General features: G+C 43.6%; 1 protein-coding gene across 1 annotated transcript in view; it reads left to right on the top strand.

Moving 5' to 3' along the window:
• Positions 1 to 6: 6 nt before the first annotated feature.
• Positions 7 to 17,727, top strand: part of CNNM2 (cyclin and CBS domain divalent metal cation transport mediator 2) — a 111,510-nt gene continuing 93,789 nt past the window's right edge. Inside the window, exon 1 of the mRNA XM_005416402.2 lies at positions 7 to 954. Within this exon, the coding sequence (XP_005416459.1) occupies positions 60 to 954 (895 nt within the window). The 5' untranslated portion in view covers positions 7 to 59. The remainder of the gene's footprint in view (positions 955 to 17,727) is intronic.

Below are 17,727 nucleotides of genomic sequence, written 5' to 3'. Positions count from 1 at the left end.
CGGGACCCCCGCCCTGGGGCGAGACCACGTGGATCTACCATGACGGTGAGGACACCAAGATGATCGTGGGCGAGGAGAAGAAGTTCCTGCTGCCCTTCTGGCTGCAGGTCATCTTCATCTCGCTCCTCCTGTGCCTCTCGGGCATGTTCAGTGGTCTCAACCTGGGCCTGATGGCCCTGGACCCCATGGAACTGCGCATCGTGCAGAACTGTGGCACGGACAAAGAGAAGAACTACGCCAAGCGCATCGAGCCTGTGCGGCGTCAGGGCAACTACCTGCTGTGCTCCCTCCTGCTGGGCAATGTCCTGGTCAACACCACTCTTACCATCCTGCTGGATGACATTGCCGGCTCTGGGCTGGTGGCCGTGGTGGTCTCCACCATCGGTATCGTCATCTTCGGCGAGATCGTGCCGCAGGCTATTTGCTCTCGGCACGGCCTGGCCGTGGGCGCCAACACCATCTTCCTCACCAAGTTTTTCATGATGATGACCTTCCCGGCCTCCTACCCCGTCAGCAAGTTGCTGGACTGTGTCCTGGGCCAGGAGATCGGCACGGTCTATAACCGTGAGAAGTTGTTGGAGATGCTGCGGGTCACCGACCCTTATAACGATCTAGTCAAGGAGGAGCTCAACATTATCCAAGGAGCCCTGGAACTGCGCACCAAGACTGTGGAGGACGTGATGACTCCCCTCCGAGACTGCTTTATGATCGCCGCTGAGGCCGTGCTCGACTTCAACACTATGTCCGAGATCATGGAGAGCGGTTACACCCGCATCCCTGTTTTCGAGGGCGACCGCTCCAACATCGTGGACTTGCTCTTCGTTAAGGACCTGGCTTTTGTGGACCCCGATGACTGCACGCCGCTCAAGACCATCACCCGCTTCTACAACCACCCGCTGCACTTTGTCTTCAATGACACCAAGCTCGATGCCATGCTGGAGGAGTTCAAGAAAGGTGGGCTCATGCCTGGGGCGGGAGCGTGATGGGGAGGTGCTGCTCGGTGGTGGTCAGCATCCACCTGCTTGCAGCAAGGGAGCTCTGCAGTGGGGCTTCAGGTTCCTGCTCACAGGAAGGTGCTTTCCGGACTGTGAGTGACCAGTATTTAGACACCTGCCAGATCTGCTCGTTCCCTGGGCCAGAAAGCTGATCCACGGCTGGGATGTGCCCCCAGCCTTTTTCCCCCACTGCACTGGGATGTGTGTGTGGGCACGGTGCCAAGCAAGGTTGTTTTCCTTCTTGCTTTTTCCACTCATCTGTCCGTTATAGTGAGAACCACTGACGGGAATCCGCGCCCATTCCTTGGCTGTGTCTTCTCTGTGCTTTTTCAGCTGGCCTGACTGGGAAGAGTGGGTGGGCTGCTCGGTGCCTTTCAGGCTCAGTGCACACACGTGCTGAGATAAACAAGGCGTTTTAGCTCCATTCATAGGCTCAGCCAGCCGACCTCAGCTCTCTGCTCGTGTTCTAGTTGCTTTGATTGACACTTTGATCTTGTAACTCATAAATCATTTCAATGTCTTAAAATACATTCCAAAGCACCTGTTGGTGCTGCACTTCAGAGTTACAGCTCTTTTTCCCCAGATTACCCTGTGCTTCAGGACCACAGGCTCAGCAAAGATGTGACACTGTAACTCTTTGGTGTAGCTTGTGTATTAGTTGCATCAGAATGGGACTGAGGCTTTACACCTTTCTCTTAATTATAGGTGGTGCTGACTTGGCAAATGCAACTCAATTCTTGTTAGAAGAATTGCTTATGAGTAAGGAAAAAACACCCTTCTTATGAGTAAGGAAGAAACATATTTTCATTTTCTTTTTAAAATCTGTTCCTCTCTTTAAGGCAAATAATAATGCTCTGTGACCTGTGCAGGAGGGAGCTTTCAAGGTAGTTGTTAAGTGAAATTTCAGACAGTTTGGATGTGTGGACTCCTGTGCTGGAAAAAAATGGCTATTTGGAGTGCCACCAGGTTTTTGGGTTCATACCCAGGGAGATCTGATCAAAGTACCATGGAACAGCTCGGTTCCTGGGGGGTGATTTGCTTGAGAGGGGGAATCTAGTGGGGAATATTTGAGCTCACCTTTTATTAACTGCATAAATTACCTTGAAAAAAAACGTTGTGAATTGGTGAATGTTCTTTCCAGATAAGTTTAAATTACGACTTAAGTTTCTGTTGCTGTTTTGTCCGCATGCTAATCTCTTGTGTCATGGCATTGGATCTTCTTCATCCTGTTAACTCAGTTTTGGGAGTTTGGAAGGTTACCTCATGTTTATTTCATCTTTATGTATAGAAGATGAATGTACTCCTGCCTTTTACTGACCAGTGCAGTGGTGGTTATCTTTATCTCTTTCAGATTGTGTGTAGAGATGGGGAAGTCTTACTTGGTTTTGAAGGTGTTGAAGGAGAGATGAGGGAGGGCCTCCCTTGGCTGTGGTTTCTACACTGCAGGATCTGCAGCTTGGATGTGGGAAACTCAATGGTGTCACTTTACTGTTGTCTGGTTAAGGTGGATTTTGCTGCATGTGTGAGTGAAGGGTGGTTCTTCTTCCTCTCTGTCCCTGTGGTTCAGACTCCAGATAGCACCATAGGGTTCTTAGCCTGTAGTGAGACTTGTGGGTGTGTTCTAGTTCTGTATGCAGCAGTGTGTCTGAAGAAATGCATGTTATGTTGGTAGTTTATTTCCCAGGTCTGAAAGGATGGAATGCACTCCTGTGTGTTAGCACAGTCCTTTTATTTAACAGCTGGGAGAATTAGGTGTGCGCGTTAATCCTGCGAGAGTGGCTAAGCCAAATTCCTCCTCAGAGTTCCTGAAACTGGTGCTTAAAATAGGATTCTTAAAAATTCTCCTGGGTGGCTTGGAAGGTGCAGACTAGAGATCCCTTTCCCTGGTAGCCAGTCTCTTGCCTGTGCTAGGAAACATCCCAGTAGCACAAGTTCAGGATGGCTGTTGACGTGTGTGTTCCCTCCTGCCAGTGCTGAGGCCTGCAATAGTCTCTGTAGTTGGGAATTAATTCAGGCTCGTTTGAGCATACTTAAATGTTTACTCCAGAGTCATTATGCTGGTTGGTCTGTATGGGCAAGCCCTGTGTTAGGATCAGTTTTGTCCTAACTGGTTTCTCTTTAAAAAGTGCAGATATAGTGGAAATAAGTGGCTTCCTTTGTGTCCTTTGAAATGAATGTAAATAACTGATAGCTGGCTTGATCTGGCATAGCACAGTGTCTTTTGCAAGAGCTCTTCCAACTTTCTTCTTCAGAGCAGCCTTGCCAAATTCCCATGAGAATGTACCAAATTAAGGGTGAGAATCAAATTGCGTGTTACTCTCCAGTAGAGTGCTGGAAATAAATAAGCTTACAGTTTTTAATCATCCCCTTCCCATCACATTGATCTTCTGCCACAGCCAGCTTGCTTCAAAACTCTTAAGTGTGTCTTTTTTGATACCCAGGCCCCTGCTACCACTCTTGGGTGCAAAAGGCAGTTCATGTGATAGTGCTGCTAGTTAAAACTTTGATTTGAGGAGAGAGGATTTTTTTTTTCTAATAAGTTTGATAGTTAGCTGGGTAGATGAGGTTTTGAAACTCGCATTTTAGGCAGAAGCAAAACCTTCTTAACCTAAACATGGAATGGAGGGTTACAAGGAGGTGATTAAAATCCAAACACAGCAGGATATACATCTTTGTACTGTTGCAGAAGATGAAATGGGTAGTTCTGTAGTTGTTCTAGTGCTTAGGCTGAACAGCTGGAGGATTTGGTGGTGGGCCTATTGTTAACATTCTTTGACTACACTTGCAAAATAAGTATCTGTTTCACTTCCATGCTGCCAGGCAAGAAACTTAATTTTAAGAGAGCTTCAGCACATTCCCACCCCCTTGCTGGTCTAATCTCTTAAAGTGTGAATAAACATGATTCCTGAAGCAGTCCACAAACAAGCTTCTCCTCTAAAAAGCATGGTTTACTTGCAAATAAATAAATACTTAAGTAGATTTTGAAATATGTGTGATTTTTCTGTTCTAAAAACAGACCTTAAACTTTTACTAGAGCTGTCAAATCTACTTGTCTACAGGTTAAGCAGACTGAGTGCTTAACTTGAATTCAATCATTCAAATTTAATGCAAGGGAGTCTAAGGTACCTTCTGTACTGGCCTAGGAAAGGACCTGCCTGACTTTGCTCAGAGCAAAGAGGTATTTCATTTGAAATGAGTTCATTCCCAGCTAATCTAATGTTGGCTATTACAGTAAAGGGGAGCAAGGTGTTACCTGTTCCAGGATTGATTTGTGTGATGGTTCCTAATCTGCAGCAGGGATTGAATGAGCCACAGAGTCATTTTTGGAAAGAACCTGGTGAACTGTCTCCACTGATCTTCTTTTTCTTGTCAATGTATGTGTGGACCTGCTTTTTTTTGTTGTTGGTTTTTTTTCCTTGTTTTCTGTTCCTTTTTGACAGTCTCTCTACGTCTCTGCTTCAATGCTCTCTGGCACTTGCTCTTGGTGTTTTTCACAGGCAGATCTCTACATGTGTGATCCTAAATCCAAAGCTTTCTATTTCTAGCTCCATGTTTGCTGGACCCACAGAAATTCAGTTTGAAAAGGCTCATGGTGTAATACTAATATTTCAAGATTGGCCCACTTTCTGCAAGCCATTCTACAGCTGTGTTCCTGGTGGCCTGGATGGCTTTGGAGGGCAGCAGTTTCTCAGTGGGAGTCCTCCTTATCTGGGGACTTTGAGTCATATGTTTTGATCTTATTTGTATCTGTTTCCACTATTTTTTTATACTACAGATCAGAGCTTAATAACCTGTTGCAAAGAAGCCACAATAACTGTGCAGCAGTTCTGAGCTCTCATTTTCTTAATCACATGGAAGCCTTGAGAAAACTCCTAGATTCCTTATTAAAATAATTGCCAGCTGGACTTTAAAAGGGTTTTTCTCCCCTAAAAACGTTGTCAGATTCAGCTTAATGATACCTTCTTCAGGCTTTGTTGGTCTTGCACTGTCTGGTTTTAGTATCATGTGTGTTTGGTGGTTGATTTCGAGTGGACATTGGGGAAAAAATTTGTCCATTTCTTTTCTAGTTCCTCCTCCCCCTTGAAAGATAACCAAGTCCCAGCAGCCTGAAACATAAACCTCTGACTTTTGAGTGCAGAGAAGAATACCTAGACCTACTTCTCTTTTGAGCACATAGATCCTCTTTTTGGAAACAGGTAGGATAGCAAGTAATTCATGGCCCAGGGATCCAAAGTTCTGCATTACTATTGTTGGTCTGAGAGGGTTTTTTCTGTTATTAGGTCACTTGGTCTGAGGGGCTTTTTTGTTATTAGGTCACTTATCTTTCTGGTGCAGCTCTAATCCAGGTTTGTAGGTGGCTTCTTTCCTGGTTCCTTTCAAGTTTTATGACCTGCTGAATCTGAGTCCAGTCTTTCCTTGAGTAACTTTGATTTAGTAGGTATGAATGTTCACTTTCTAGTTTATCTAGCAGGTTGTCTGTCTCCTGGGCACTTTTTCCGTGTAACCCTGTGACTGCAGCATTACGAGAAACTGGAAGAAACTACATAAATCCTTTCTGGGATTATGAAAGGCACGTAAAACTTCTTGGAAAACAATATCGTTTTCAAGGCTGCTTAGCTAATAAAAGGCACCTCCTCTGATCCTTTTTGGGAAATTCCTGTAACAGAGAGAGTGCTGAGGAGGTCCAGCGTGGAGACTTTTCTGTGTGAATAGAGTAGGGGAGTGGTAGGTGGGAAGGAATTTGCCACCAAGAAACAGAAGTCTTAGCATGCTATGCCTGCAGATTTATTCCCTGAACAAAAATTGCATGTGGGGGTGGGGGTTGCCTCGTGACAAACTGTTCCTTGGCTGTGTGACAGCGCAGCACCCGCAGGTACTGCACTGCCAAGAGCTCTGCTGGCCTTGCAGAGCTCCTGGGGGATGCGTGCTCGTGCCAGCGGAGAGCAGCGGATGTGGGTGACTGCAGGCAGCCCTCCTGCTGGTATGCCCAGGGAGAGGCTCCAAGGGGAATGCATCAGGGAGCAGCTCCAGCTCTTCCTGGGCTCCCTGCTGGGAACATTTTATAGGGACCAGGAGAAGAGAGGCTACTAGAAGAGCAGCTTTGGTGATGAGCCTAGCTGAGGAGTCCTTCTGCTGCTGAGAGTGGGAAGAAATGTGTGTTTCAGGTGGCTGGCAGGAAGAGGAGTAAGTGAATTAAATGGCTTGAGCAGTAGAGGTTTGAGTTTGATGCCTGTGTTGGGTATGGTTCTTTGATTGCTTTTTAACCAGTTGTTCACAATTCTTGTCATTTGACAAACACAAGAAGTTGCCTTTTCCTCCCCTCAGCTGTTTGCTCAGTTAGCAAATGCTTTCCTGTGCTAAAGCTGATGGGAGTGAATTCCACCACAGGTGAACCATGCTCCTATCTGCTTTCTCTGTGTCTGTAGAGGTTATCTGTAATAGGCACAGATGTAAACTTCAGGTCAGTCTGTGCAGCCAACAGCATTTCACAGCCAGTGTTGGAGCAGGATAGACCCAAGAGGCAGAATATCAACTTCTGAGCGAATTCATTAGTGTAGGAAACTGATCGGGTACTTTAACCATCACAGTGTCCTTCCAGGTCTGAGATTTTTTCTTTTGAGTTTTGTTTTTTTCTCTGCTGACATGAGGTTTGAGGAGCAGAGCGTTTTCTCAGTGAACTTCTGTTGACTCTGAGGGCATAAGAACAATCACAGTGAATCCTCTGCAGTAGGTAATTTCTGACAATGGCTGGGGCTGCTTAGAGAAAGTATTAGAAAAGGGCCAATTTATTTTGTTCCCCATGGAAGCCTACTGATCTCATCAGGCTGTGATTCAGGAAGTTCTGGGACAGTATTCTTTCGATACTGTCTTTATTAAATAGTCCTGGATGCTTATTTCTCTCTGTGAACCTGTCTAATCAACACTGAACCTTTGTCAGTTGTTACACAGAAACAAACACCAGTAGTGGGTGTCTCCTGTCTGTAGCTGTGTAGTGCTAGTGGCAGAGAGAGATGGGTCTAGAAGTACATTTCTGATTGTCAGTTCTGTATGAAGCCATCCAAAGGTAGGTTTTGTTTTGTCAGGCTATAGTACCACTCTAGCTGGTAATTTAGGAAATGAGGATGTGAGCCACCTCACACTTCATATGTGTTATGAGCCTGAGTCTCCTCCCTGTTTTATTGAAGAAATCATTTGAGTGGGGGGAAGTATTGTGGGGGTTATTAGGTTGCTTAACTTGGAGCATCAGTGCCACTAGACTGTGACAAGATCTACTCATATTCCTGGTGTTGTCTGGTGTCACATTTTGTCTTGCTCACTTGGAGGGCACACATCCTAGTGCACAGGAATTAAGACCTGGAGGATTCAAAGTCTCACTACTTCACCTCCTTTAAACATTTAATGCCTGCTCAATATTAAGAGTCCTAAGTTAGTCATACAGCAGCTTAGTCAGGATCAAGTAGGATGGGAGTGAAGCAGTGGCCACGTGGTGTTAAGCGAATCTATAGACCACCAAGCTGTGCTTTTTTCATTAATACTTAGCAAGAGCTCACTTTTGCATTTGCTTATGTGCCTCTACAGAGCTGTGGTGCAATTGCCAGTCTAGGTAGGCCAATGGCACTTCTACTGTTGAGTCCCTTCCAATTTCACTAATGGAGCTTGTAAAACTAGCCCTCAACACAGAGTACTCTGAACCATACCCTAGTGAGTGCAACCTGGCACTCTAGTTAATTTGACAAGGTCCTGAATTACAGCCTACCAGCTACAAATAGGAGTGTAAATACTTGATGCTAATGAGCTACTGCCCACAGCCCATGGCTAACAGTCCATACCAGGTGGTTAATCCAGTCTGGCTCCTGCCAAGGTCACTGAGTCATTTCAGGACTATCAAGTGATGGGGTTTTGTTTCACTTTTCACCAATATATAATCATAGAAAACAAGATGCAGCAGTCTGTCATTAACCTTCTTCTGGAGGAATGCACCTTTTTCCTTGGCCAGGAAATCTGTATGGCCCAATAGTTGGTAGAATAAGCTATGCTGGGAATAAACTAGGGCTAAGTGTAATGTTGTACAAAACATGCATCATGAGAAGAGCATGTCTCCATTAACTCTCCTTTTTTTTGTCCTCCTTTACTCAGAAGTCTTCTTTTCCCTGTTTATGGCTTCGTCTGTAGTAACTTGCCACTCTGAAGGGTCATAGGTAGGTGTCCTTGGGAATCTTTGAGCCACTGTTGTCATGTTTTCTGTTAAAATTGTCTTGGAGCTTTCCAGAATTTTGGTAGACAGCCAGTTTTCACTGAAGAATGGCTTCCAGGATTTTCCACACTTCCATGTTGTCAATGGGGCATCATATAGGTCATTTGGCTTTGAGGATTGGGTTGTTGTAGTACACAACCAGTAATGCCAGAGGTGTTTCTTTGTCTGGGTTGGCTGGCATGTTGAAATTGGGATTCTTACATGGGTGTTTGTGGTTATTTTTGTGATTTAAAAACATTACTCAGACTTGCTCTTCACCTACTGGTGATGATATCTGCTTGAAAGGACTAGTGAAAGAATACTAGAAAAACAACTTGTCTTGTAACCAACTTGTCTTAAAATATCTAAGCCCTAGATTAAACAGAAACTTCAAAGCAAAGAAAGCTTGTGTGGTTAGGACTTGTGTTTCTTTATATTGAAGCATTTCACTTATGAATTGTTTGGTATAATAATTTCAGTGTTTATGAAACAACAGCCTTGCTCATCAAGGAATCCTATTTTGAAGGACAGAGTAAGTGTGGTGCCTGTCATTCTGGGAGCTGAAACCTGATGATTGTGGAGGCCTCAGGAGTTTACAAGTTAACAGGACTCAGCTGCAGTTACTAATTAACCACACAAGAGCTTTGCTCCAGCCGAAGGCACTGGGGCTGGGCAATGAATGCATACATGGAGCACAAAAGATCTGTATAGTTATGTTTTCTGTAATGCTTTCTTTGGGATGACACCATTCTTTTGCTGGCAGTCCCAAAAGGAGCTGCTCTTCAGATGAGAGTGCTGTGGTATCATTGCTCTCTGCAGGATGAACTGTGCCCTCAGACTGGGCTCCTACTTCACTGAGGTTCTTTCCCACAGCAGCTGTAAATGAAAGTTGGGGTTTTCTTTACAGCAAGCTTTTTTTTTATTGTAGTATAATCTCTTATAGTGATGTGACAGAGCCTTTTGTGACAGCTGGTCTTCGTGGAGGTGGACAAGGCTTTATTTTCCCCATTTACCCATGGATAACAAGGGCAACAAAAATGCTGGTTCTGCCTTGGCTGGATACTCTGCTGCCAGCAAATGATTTTCGGAAGGATCTTGCCATTACTGGTTTTCTTCCAGGACTCCACCTCTGGCTTTCAGGAGATTGTCCTGCCTACCCTTTGCACTGGGGGTTTCAAAGTGCAGCCTGCAGGACCCCTTCCCATGCAGCAATTACGTGAGGACAAGGACGATCAGTTGCCTGCTTTTATGGCTTGTGAATTGCTTGGCAGCAATTTCTAGATTCCTACAAATAGGAAGAAAATCTGCCATTGTGAACTTGTTCTTGATAAAAATTTACAATCTGGCATTGAAAGTAGGTGTGGCTGTGGGTTTTAGGTAAGCTGCAGGCTTAGTTCTTCCTATCTTGCTTGGGACATCTTTCCATTGGAAGCAAGAACAGCTCTTACAGTTACAATTCCCATACACAGCAAGAGCAGACAGGGACCTTCAGCTGATATTAAAGGGCATTTAGTAAAGAGGCTTTAGTTCCATTTTTTACTCATTAAAGTAGGCCAGAATTGTGAATTAGAGTTACTCAGTAGCTCTAACTTGAGCTCCGAGGGACATCACTAAGATTTTGATTCAAGGTGGATAAATTAGTGTAATATATTTTGCTCTGTGAATTTGTGTGGGGTTTTATTTCCCCTGCTGTGTAGCTGAGGTATGTGTACAGATAAAGCTTTTTGGCTTTCTGACTTTCAGTTTTTATTTAAATATCTTGATGCAGTGTGTGGGGATTAGGTGAGGAAGAATCTCTCAAAGTACTTTGAAGGTTCACTGCTTTAGGTCTTCCTTTTCCTTCAGCAGAATAGAGGAATAATAGATGCCTCATTGGAAGTTGGGCCAGTGGACCTGTGAGTAGCTCACCACATGGACTACATGGTTGTGGAGGTTTGGGATTTATGCTGTTTTTCAGATGTGATCTGGTCTTGTTGTGTGCTAGTTCCCTACCCTCATGGGGAATAACTTTTATCTTCTTGTTGATGTTCTAATTTGCCTGGAGCCTTTTGGAGTGGTTAGGTTTGAAAACACTAATTTCAAAACAGTGAATTTCAAGAACTTCACACTGCTCATGGGGAGTATTTTTTTTTCCTTCTCTTAGCGTTGAAGAATTGCTTAGACTGTGTGGATGGGGTTTCTCCTAGAGAAATCAAGATCCCTGTCCAAATCATTATCTCTCTTAATAAAAATGTACAGTGTACTTCAGACTCAGCCCTTTTAGTCAGCTGCTAAAGTTTTGAATGCTTACTTGCAAGAGGAATGGGAGACTGTCTTGTGTGTCGTGTAGAGGAAAGCCAGTTTCTAGTGTGTTTGTGTTTTCCTGTGACCCTTACAGGGATCACAGCATGCTTAAAGCTCTGATCCCATATGATGGACTCAGCCCCTCCATCATAATCAGGACTGACAGTTTTCTAGGTCTTTCTGTTTGTTTGACAAAAGCCTAGAGGGGATTTGTGATCACTAGTACAAAGCTGCTTTACCAGTAGTGTGCTAGTTTAATTCAGCTGGTGTTGTATTGTCTGAAGGCTCCCAAGGAGAACCTTGAAATGGAGAAGTTGCACAGTTCACCCTCTAGGCAGTCGTGGTGGGGGGTGAAACTTCCCAGGGTGGGAATCCCCTGAGGTTAGAGCTTGAGGAAGGCAGCTGTGGCAGTGAAAAAACTTAATTACCTACTGGGTGCAGGCTCCAAGAACTACAGCAATCTGTTCCTTGATGCCAGTCATAGAGTTGAACCTGTGAGTGCAGTGGTAGTGTGTGCAGTCAATGAGCAAGCAAATAGGGTAGCTTTCTTTTTTCCTGCTTTCTTCAATGCCCCTGGGGTTCAGGGTGGGGATGAAGGTTTCCCTGTGCTGTGTGATGCACCGTGGATGGGAATCCCAGCCTCTGCTCCTCCTCTCTGCATGGGAGCACTTGCTGTGCATGGGATGAGAGGTCTACCAGGAGAGCTCTGATGTCAATGGCTCTATTCTGTTAATGTTTTTTTTTTCTTTCCAGAGCAGCTGTTTTGAATTTTCCAGTCTTTGCTGTAATCTTTGAACAAGCCTTGTTTTATTATGAGAGAGACACTGCAGAAGCGTGTGGGGTAGAGTGAAGACACGCATACATTTTAGTGTTGAGGACATTTTCATTTCTGATTCCTGGCCTGGAAAGTGGGTTTAAACTTGTTGCTTGCCTGCTGTTTGAATGTGGTCCAGTGGTAAGGGGCTTTAATACATTTCTTCTTTACAAATCATCAACCTCACATCTTCCAGTAAAGGAAAGAATTTGGGAGTATAGCTTCCAAGAGTAATAGCCTTCTAAGCCCTATGCAATGCACAGGCTGCAACCAAAAAGTTCCAAGGAAAATATTCAGAAAGGGGGAAGTTGTCTAGCTGTAATTCCTGATGGTTTTGTATTTAAATTATTTAGCTTTCCAGAGAGATCAGTACATGATTTTTTTTTCAGACAGACATGCAGCCATCCTGGAACTAATGTGGACTGTCTTAATCCAAACATGGGTTAGAGTAATTAAGAAAATGTCTCTTACCAAGTTTGTATTGATGATGGTCTGTTGTTTGCCATTGTTCCCACTACCTCATTGATCTCTACCTGGAAACACACTTAAAAGTGTTGCAAGCTGTTTTTAGGTTCCTTGTTTTCTACTTGAATCCACCTCTTGATCAATATAAAGAGTTGAGTGCCTTGAGCAGTACTTGAAAAGTTTAAGGGAGGATGCTGAGCAAAGAGCCACCATGAGGAAACTGGTAGGCTTGGGGATTAAAGGAGTATCTGGGTTTATTTCCTTTGAAAATCACTGGAACTGCAGTGTCCTGTTTTTAGAGTGATCATTTGGGAGGGAATGAAATGCTTTAAACTCCAAAGAATTTTAAGAAATGAGATTATCTTAACCATCCTGTCCAGTGCTGCAGTTAGTAGTTGTGACAAGGAATGAGTGTGTGCTGTGGTTAAACATGTGCTCTCACAGTTAGAGGCAGCATGTAGTTCCTGGGAGGAAAAACTCTTGCTGTGAACAATTCTCCTAACAAAAGGAATTATTCTCATCTCAGTGTATTCTGTGACTTTGAGGATGACTGGGACATTAGAAAACACCCTCAAGATAAGACCAGATGCAAAAGTTCTTACAAATAGGAACAAAGTTGTTTTGGATTTTTTTTCTTTTTTTTTTTAATCCTTGCAAAACTGAGACTTAATTTTCCTATTCCTGCATTTTTTCCTTCAAAATGGAAAAATGACTCAAGGACATCAAGGGCATACCTGCTTCAAGTAAGTTGAGAGCTGGGCAAGGATAAAGTGGTGGTTTTCTCTTTTGGACTTCTAGCACTGTCCAAAGTTGTAGTTGTGATGTCTTCTCCTTGTGCTTCAATTACTTTGCTGTAGAATGAGAACACATTTTTATCCCTTTCCATTATATCAACTGAATTGGTTTAGTGGAAGCCAGTATGTTTCAGCTTGTCTACTGTAATTTAGGTTCTATAAATAGGAGTTTGGTTTAATGTTCATGTAATAGCTTCCTTGCATGATGATTGAAACTTTCTTTAGACTGACAGCCCCTCCAGTGACTCAGGTCTTATTTCTCTTGCCCTGAGCTCCTTGGCTGTCAATGTCTCCAGTGTTTTCACTCTCCCTTTTCAGATCAATGTGTAGTTCTCCTGGCACTATTTGTTGGCAGTAGGTGAGGAAAAACAGAAAGAGACTAGGTGATAGATGAGATGAGGCCATCCACTAGGCAAGTGTATAGAGACAATTAAGGTGAATGTCCATGGTTAGTGCTCTGCTCTGTGCAGCTTTATGGTTACTAAAATTGCTGCTGTAGAGTTAATTGTTGGGTGTTTTCTTACCTCTTACTGACGCAGAGTAGTTTTGCTATGTTGTTTTTATTTTACTGTGTCAGAGATGCCATTTATCCTTTTATCCTGTGCTGCTTAACTTCTGCTTTCAGACAGTTTTAAACTAATGTCCAATTTAGGATTAATTATGTACTAAATACTTGCCTGTTTTTCTGAGCTGAAAACCTAGTAGGCAAGTCTTTAAGGGTCAGCCTGTTAGTGCTTAAACTCCCAGAGTTAAGGGACATGCAGGTCAGTGTCCTTTTTTCTTGTTGGTGACAAGATGGTAACCCAAGTATGAATAAATGTTGGCTTCCTCATGAACCAGAAAGTCTTGAGGCCTAAATCCTGGTGCCACTGGAAAGTTGTTCTTGCACCATGGGCAGGTCAGTTATACCAGAGGGTAACACTGCACTGTTCCTCCCTGCCACCCATTCCAAGGAATCTTCAGCAAGCTGGCTGAGGGATGCAGTGACACAGACCCAGGTCTGTTCTCACTGCTGATGAATCCTGTTCATTTGAGATAAAAAGGATGGCTTAGTTGGATTCTTCCCTTTTTCCATGTGGGGTGATGTGATGTGATGTGGGGAAGGTGCAGCCCGCCAGGTTTTTTTTCAACAATTAAGGGGGTGTGCAAGACTTCTTGTGATGGTCCAACCCTGCTCTGGGGTGGTGCAGGCAGCCTCCACATGGCACTCAGTGTGTCCTGCTTTTTCTGAGGGTGTTGACAGTGTGCTCTGTCACTGCTCTGGTGGTTGCTTCCTAGGGTGGACTTGACTCTGTGACACAGAATTGGAAGAACCTGTGTCATGATGATACCATTGTCACTGTCTCTTTGTGCTTCCTCTAGTGACTGATGTCTGATTGAAGTGTCTGTTGGTGCAGAAGCTTGGTGTTGACTCATAATCCAGGCACCATTTTTCCAGCATGAAGAAATGTGCTATGCTTGTGATCATAATGACCTGGCTCTTTACTGTTTTCATTGACATAGGAGATAGGAACAGGAGAGGGGAGCTGAGAATTTTCCTGCTAGTCCCATTCAGAAAATGGATGTGACTGGGACAGTGAAGGCGTGATCCATTTTCTCATCCCTATCCCAGGAGTTTGGCTTGTGCAGGGAAGGAGGGGACAGGGATTAATTAATTCTTCTTCCTTTGACTCACTAAATGGAGAGGTGAGTGAATGGTAACCTTCAGTAAAGTGCGAATTCAGAAGTGTCATTGAAGAAGTTGCTACTAAAAGTAACAAAAGTAGATTTCTAGTTTTAGATACAATTATTTTTCCTTAATTTTTAATTCCTTTGTGTTGGAACAGGGAGCCAAAGGGAGTGATGGTGGGACTAGGTAGGGCAGCCTTTGCAGGCAAGGAGATGGGAGTGTTGCAACCTTTGAGTTGTTAACCTTTTGAAGTGGCATGGAGTAGATGTCTCATTACCCTGCCTCAACACAGGCACGTTTTATCTGTGACATACCAAGCAAATTGCCTTTTGCCTCAGAGATGGTGCAGGGCTGTTAAACCTGTTTGGCTTCGAGGCAGTCATTCTGTGGATTCTCTTTATCTGCCCCTGTGAGGGTCAGGAGGCCTGCAGAGGCCACCCTGCTCTTCCAGGTCTGATGTCTGCTCTGCAGCACCAGCACTTAAGGCAAAAGCTCCTGTGTTGGGTTTTTTTAGTAAGTGCTTTCAAAAATAGCAGTAGATGGTCCCTCCAGGGTCAGGTGAGGGAGCTGCACTGCTCGGGGGAGATCTGCAGCCTCAGACAAACCAGGGGCTGCTTTGCCCAAGTACGATGTTTGAAGATCTAACTCGAAAGATTGAATGTTAAATTAGGTTTGCAGTTTGATTTTAAATTTGATGCTAAATTCTGGTAGCCAGTTGTCATCTGGGTTTTTTTTTATTTCTCTATCAGAATAAGCTGTTTTTAACATAAATGACTAACTGCATTAGTGTCAGTCAAAATGTTAACTTCAGCATGAAGAAACAATTGATCTGCTTCATCATCACTGCCAAAATGCATCTGTGGGTGCATGTTTCTTGATATGTCACATGTCTGTAGCAGGTGGCAATAATACTGAACAAAGCTGTGAGCATTTCTGTTTGCTTTTTTTTTTCCTCCCAGCTATTGCAAACTCCTGTGAGATTGCTGAGACAAGCCTGTATATAGGGGTGGTTGAGGAGAATCCAGAGGTCCTGGGAACAGAGTGAAAGTAAGAAAACTGCAATTGTTCAGAGCATGGGAGAAGTTTAAAGCATAAAATACAGAAAATGAAAACTATCCTAAAAAGAAGAGTAAAACCTACTGATGAGAGTAGTCATAAAGTGTGTGACCTCCCTCTGCTGCACTTGTCACAGCTAACATGTTCCTGTCTTGCTGTTTGTGCTTGCCTGTGTTTTGGCACATCTCTGTGATCCATTTAATGTTACCAAAACAGGTGCCACATAGACCCAAGCAAAAGAGCTTTCTTCTTAGTGTTCCACCAAAGGATATGACTCATTGCTGAAGGGATGGTTCATTTAGCAGAGCAACTAAACTAAACGTATGGAAACTTTCAGGGTTTCCACTGATAACTCATCCTTTTGGATATTTTCTCTGTTATGGACACAACTTTTGACTGTGGGCATTATTCTAGGAATTGGCTTGTGCTAGGTTTAATGTATGTGAATCTCATAATGCAGGTGACTACTTGTTAGTGGAAGTTGAGCTAGATTTCAACCTGTACAGGGTTATTGGCTTATCTTTTAATCTGTCAGCTCATTCTTCACTCCTCTTCTCTGTTTGGATGTTGTAGTTTTGAGATGTTTTTGGAAAGAGTACTGGGAAAACTTGCAAACATTTTTCAAACAAAAGATGGTTTGTCTTCATGGCTGGGAGGGTTCATTTGGACACTTGCTCTGAATTTTTTTTTTGTTGTTTGGAAAACTGAAGTTCTTAGAAGTTAGATGGCCTTGGCTTTCTTTGTTCTTTCCTCTGTCTCAGACATCTGTATCTGCTCTCTCACCGAGCTCTTTATCTTACTTGGCTTTTCTGTGGATGCCTGGAGGCCTTGGCTCACATTCTCAAGAGTGTCCACTGGTTCAAGAAGCCATTGCTGCTATCAAATTACCTTGACAGCTGTTGTCCCATTTCATATTTGCCATCCCCTCCCCCTGGCTCCCTTGTGATTTTTGGCAGAAGCTGTGGCTATTGAGCAATAAAACTTGGATCTGAGAATCATGTTGCTGGTGGGAAAATGAGATGAGAGCATACTAGTTAATGCCTTGCAACTTGACTTCTTGCTGATGTACAATCAGTAGCATCTTTATTTGAAAACAAAACCTACCACTAGCTCTTCTGTTTGTGGATTGAGTGGATGGTTCATTTACTGCTCATCTGGAGTTGAGCCATAGGTGCTGGTCTCTTAAAATAGCACACTCTATACCAAGATGTTTATGACCAGACAAGCTCTTGATTTGGAGCCCTTGACAAGTGCTATGCCTAAGGACTGCAGAACTTGGGTGTTCGTGTTAATGAAAGTAATCCATAAGGGCACATCATCTCCATCTCAGTTTTGTCAATGATCCTGTGTGAAACGTCGAACAGAACTCCTGTGGTGCTATTTAGTACATACTAGAGATGACCTTAGATGATCTTGCTTGGATTTGAATTAATAAAATATAGGTATAACATTTGTGGGCTCTCCCCTTGTGTGTGTTTGGGGATTTAATTGCCATTTTTTAAAATACAACACAACACTTTTGACAACTGACAGAAATGTTGATGATCTTGGGGCCAACCATCATAAGAGAGCTGTCATCTCTGTAAACCTCTCCTTCCAAGATGTTTTGTGTTTAGTTTGTCAGTTGCTTGAAAAGTTGGCTGATGTATGGCATGCTTTAATCTCTACTGATCATTCCTCTTGTCCCTGTTGGAACATGTTAGCAACTAAATTTTGTGTAACATACTGGCAAAATTAGGAAGGAAGGAAGGAGCAGATCTTAATTGGAAAGATGACTGTCAGAAAACAATTAATGTATCCGGAACACTCAGTTGAGAGGAATGCATATAGCAAAAACATATGAAACATTCTTTTGCTTGCAATGTGTTTGATTTACTTGCTGATAACATCAGTGTGAAATGTAAAGCTTGTAAAAGGCTGGATCAGACCAGCCTTAGTGCTTGTCTTACAGCTCCTAAATTGCTGTGCCAAAGTAGGAAGACTCAGCTCCTACTGAAACATGTGCTACCCTGTTTTGTTTGTGTCTGGGGAGAAGGGTACTTGATGTATGAGTGAAATCATGAGTTTGGGGTGGCTGTAGGTTTGAGGGCTGGGGCCTCGGTGCTCCATCACGCTCAGAGCTGGTGGATTGTGGCACGTGATATGGTCTGAGCATCTTGTGTGCTGTGGAGTCCTCTTGGGCCTGAAGAATGGCTGGGGTTTGTAGTGGCTTCAGCTGTGAAGCTGGGAGGAAGCTCAGAAAGCAGAGGGTCAAAGAACATGTCCTGGACTTGGAAGATCACAATTAGATGATATACTCCCTGGAAAAGGAGCAGAAGTAAAATAGAGAATGGATTACACCTAGATGAAAAAAGCATGAAGCTGTAATGTTTGAGTTGCAGGGTGGGATGCATGGGTTTTCTGGTGATGTGTAGGGA

Source organism: Geospiza fortis, unplaced genomic scaffold (assembly GCF_000277835.1).
Source record: "Geospiza fortis unplaced genomic scaffold, GeoFor_1.0 scaffold130, whole genome shotgun sequence".
Lineage (NCBI taxonomy): Eukaryota > Metazoa > Chordata > Aves > Passeriformes > Thraupidae > Geospiza > Geospiza fortis.
This window is presented reverse-complemented; position numbering and strand designations above follow the sequence as displayed.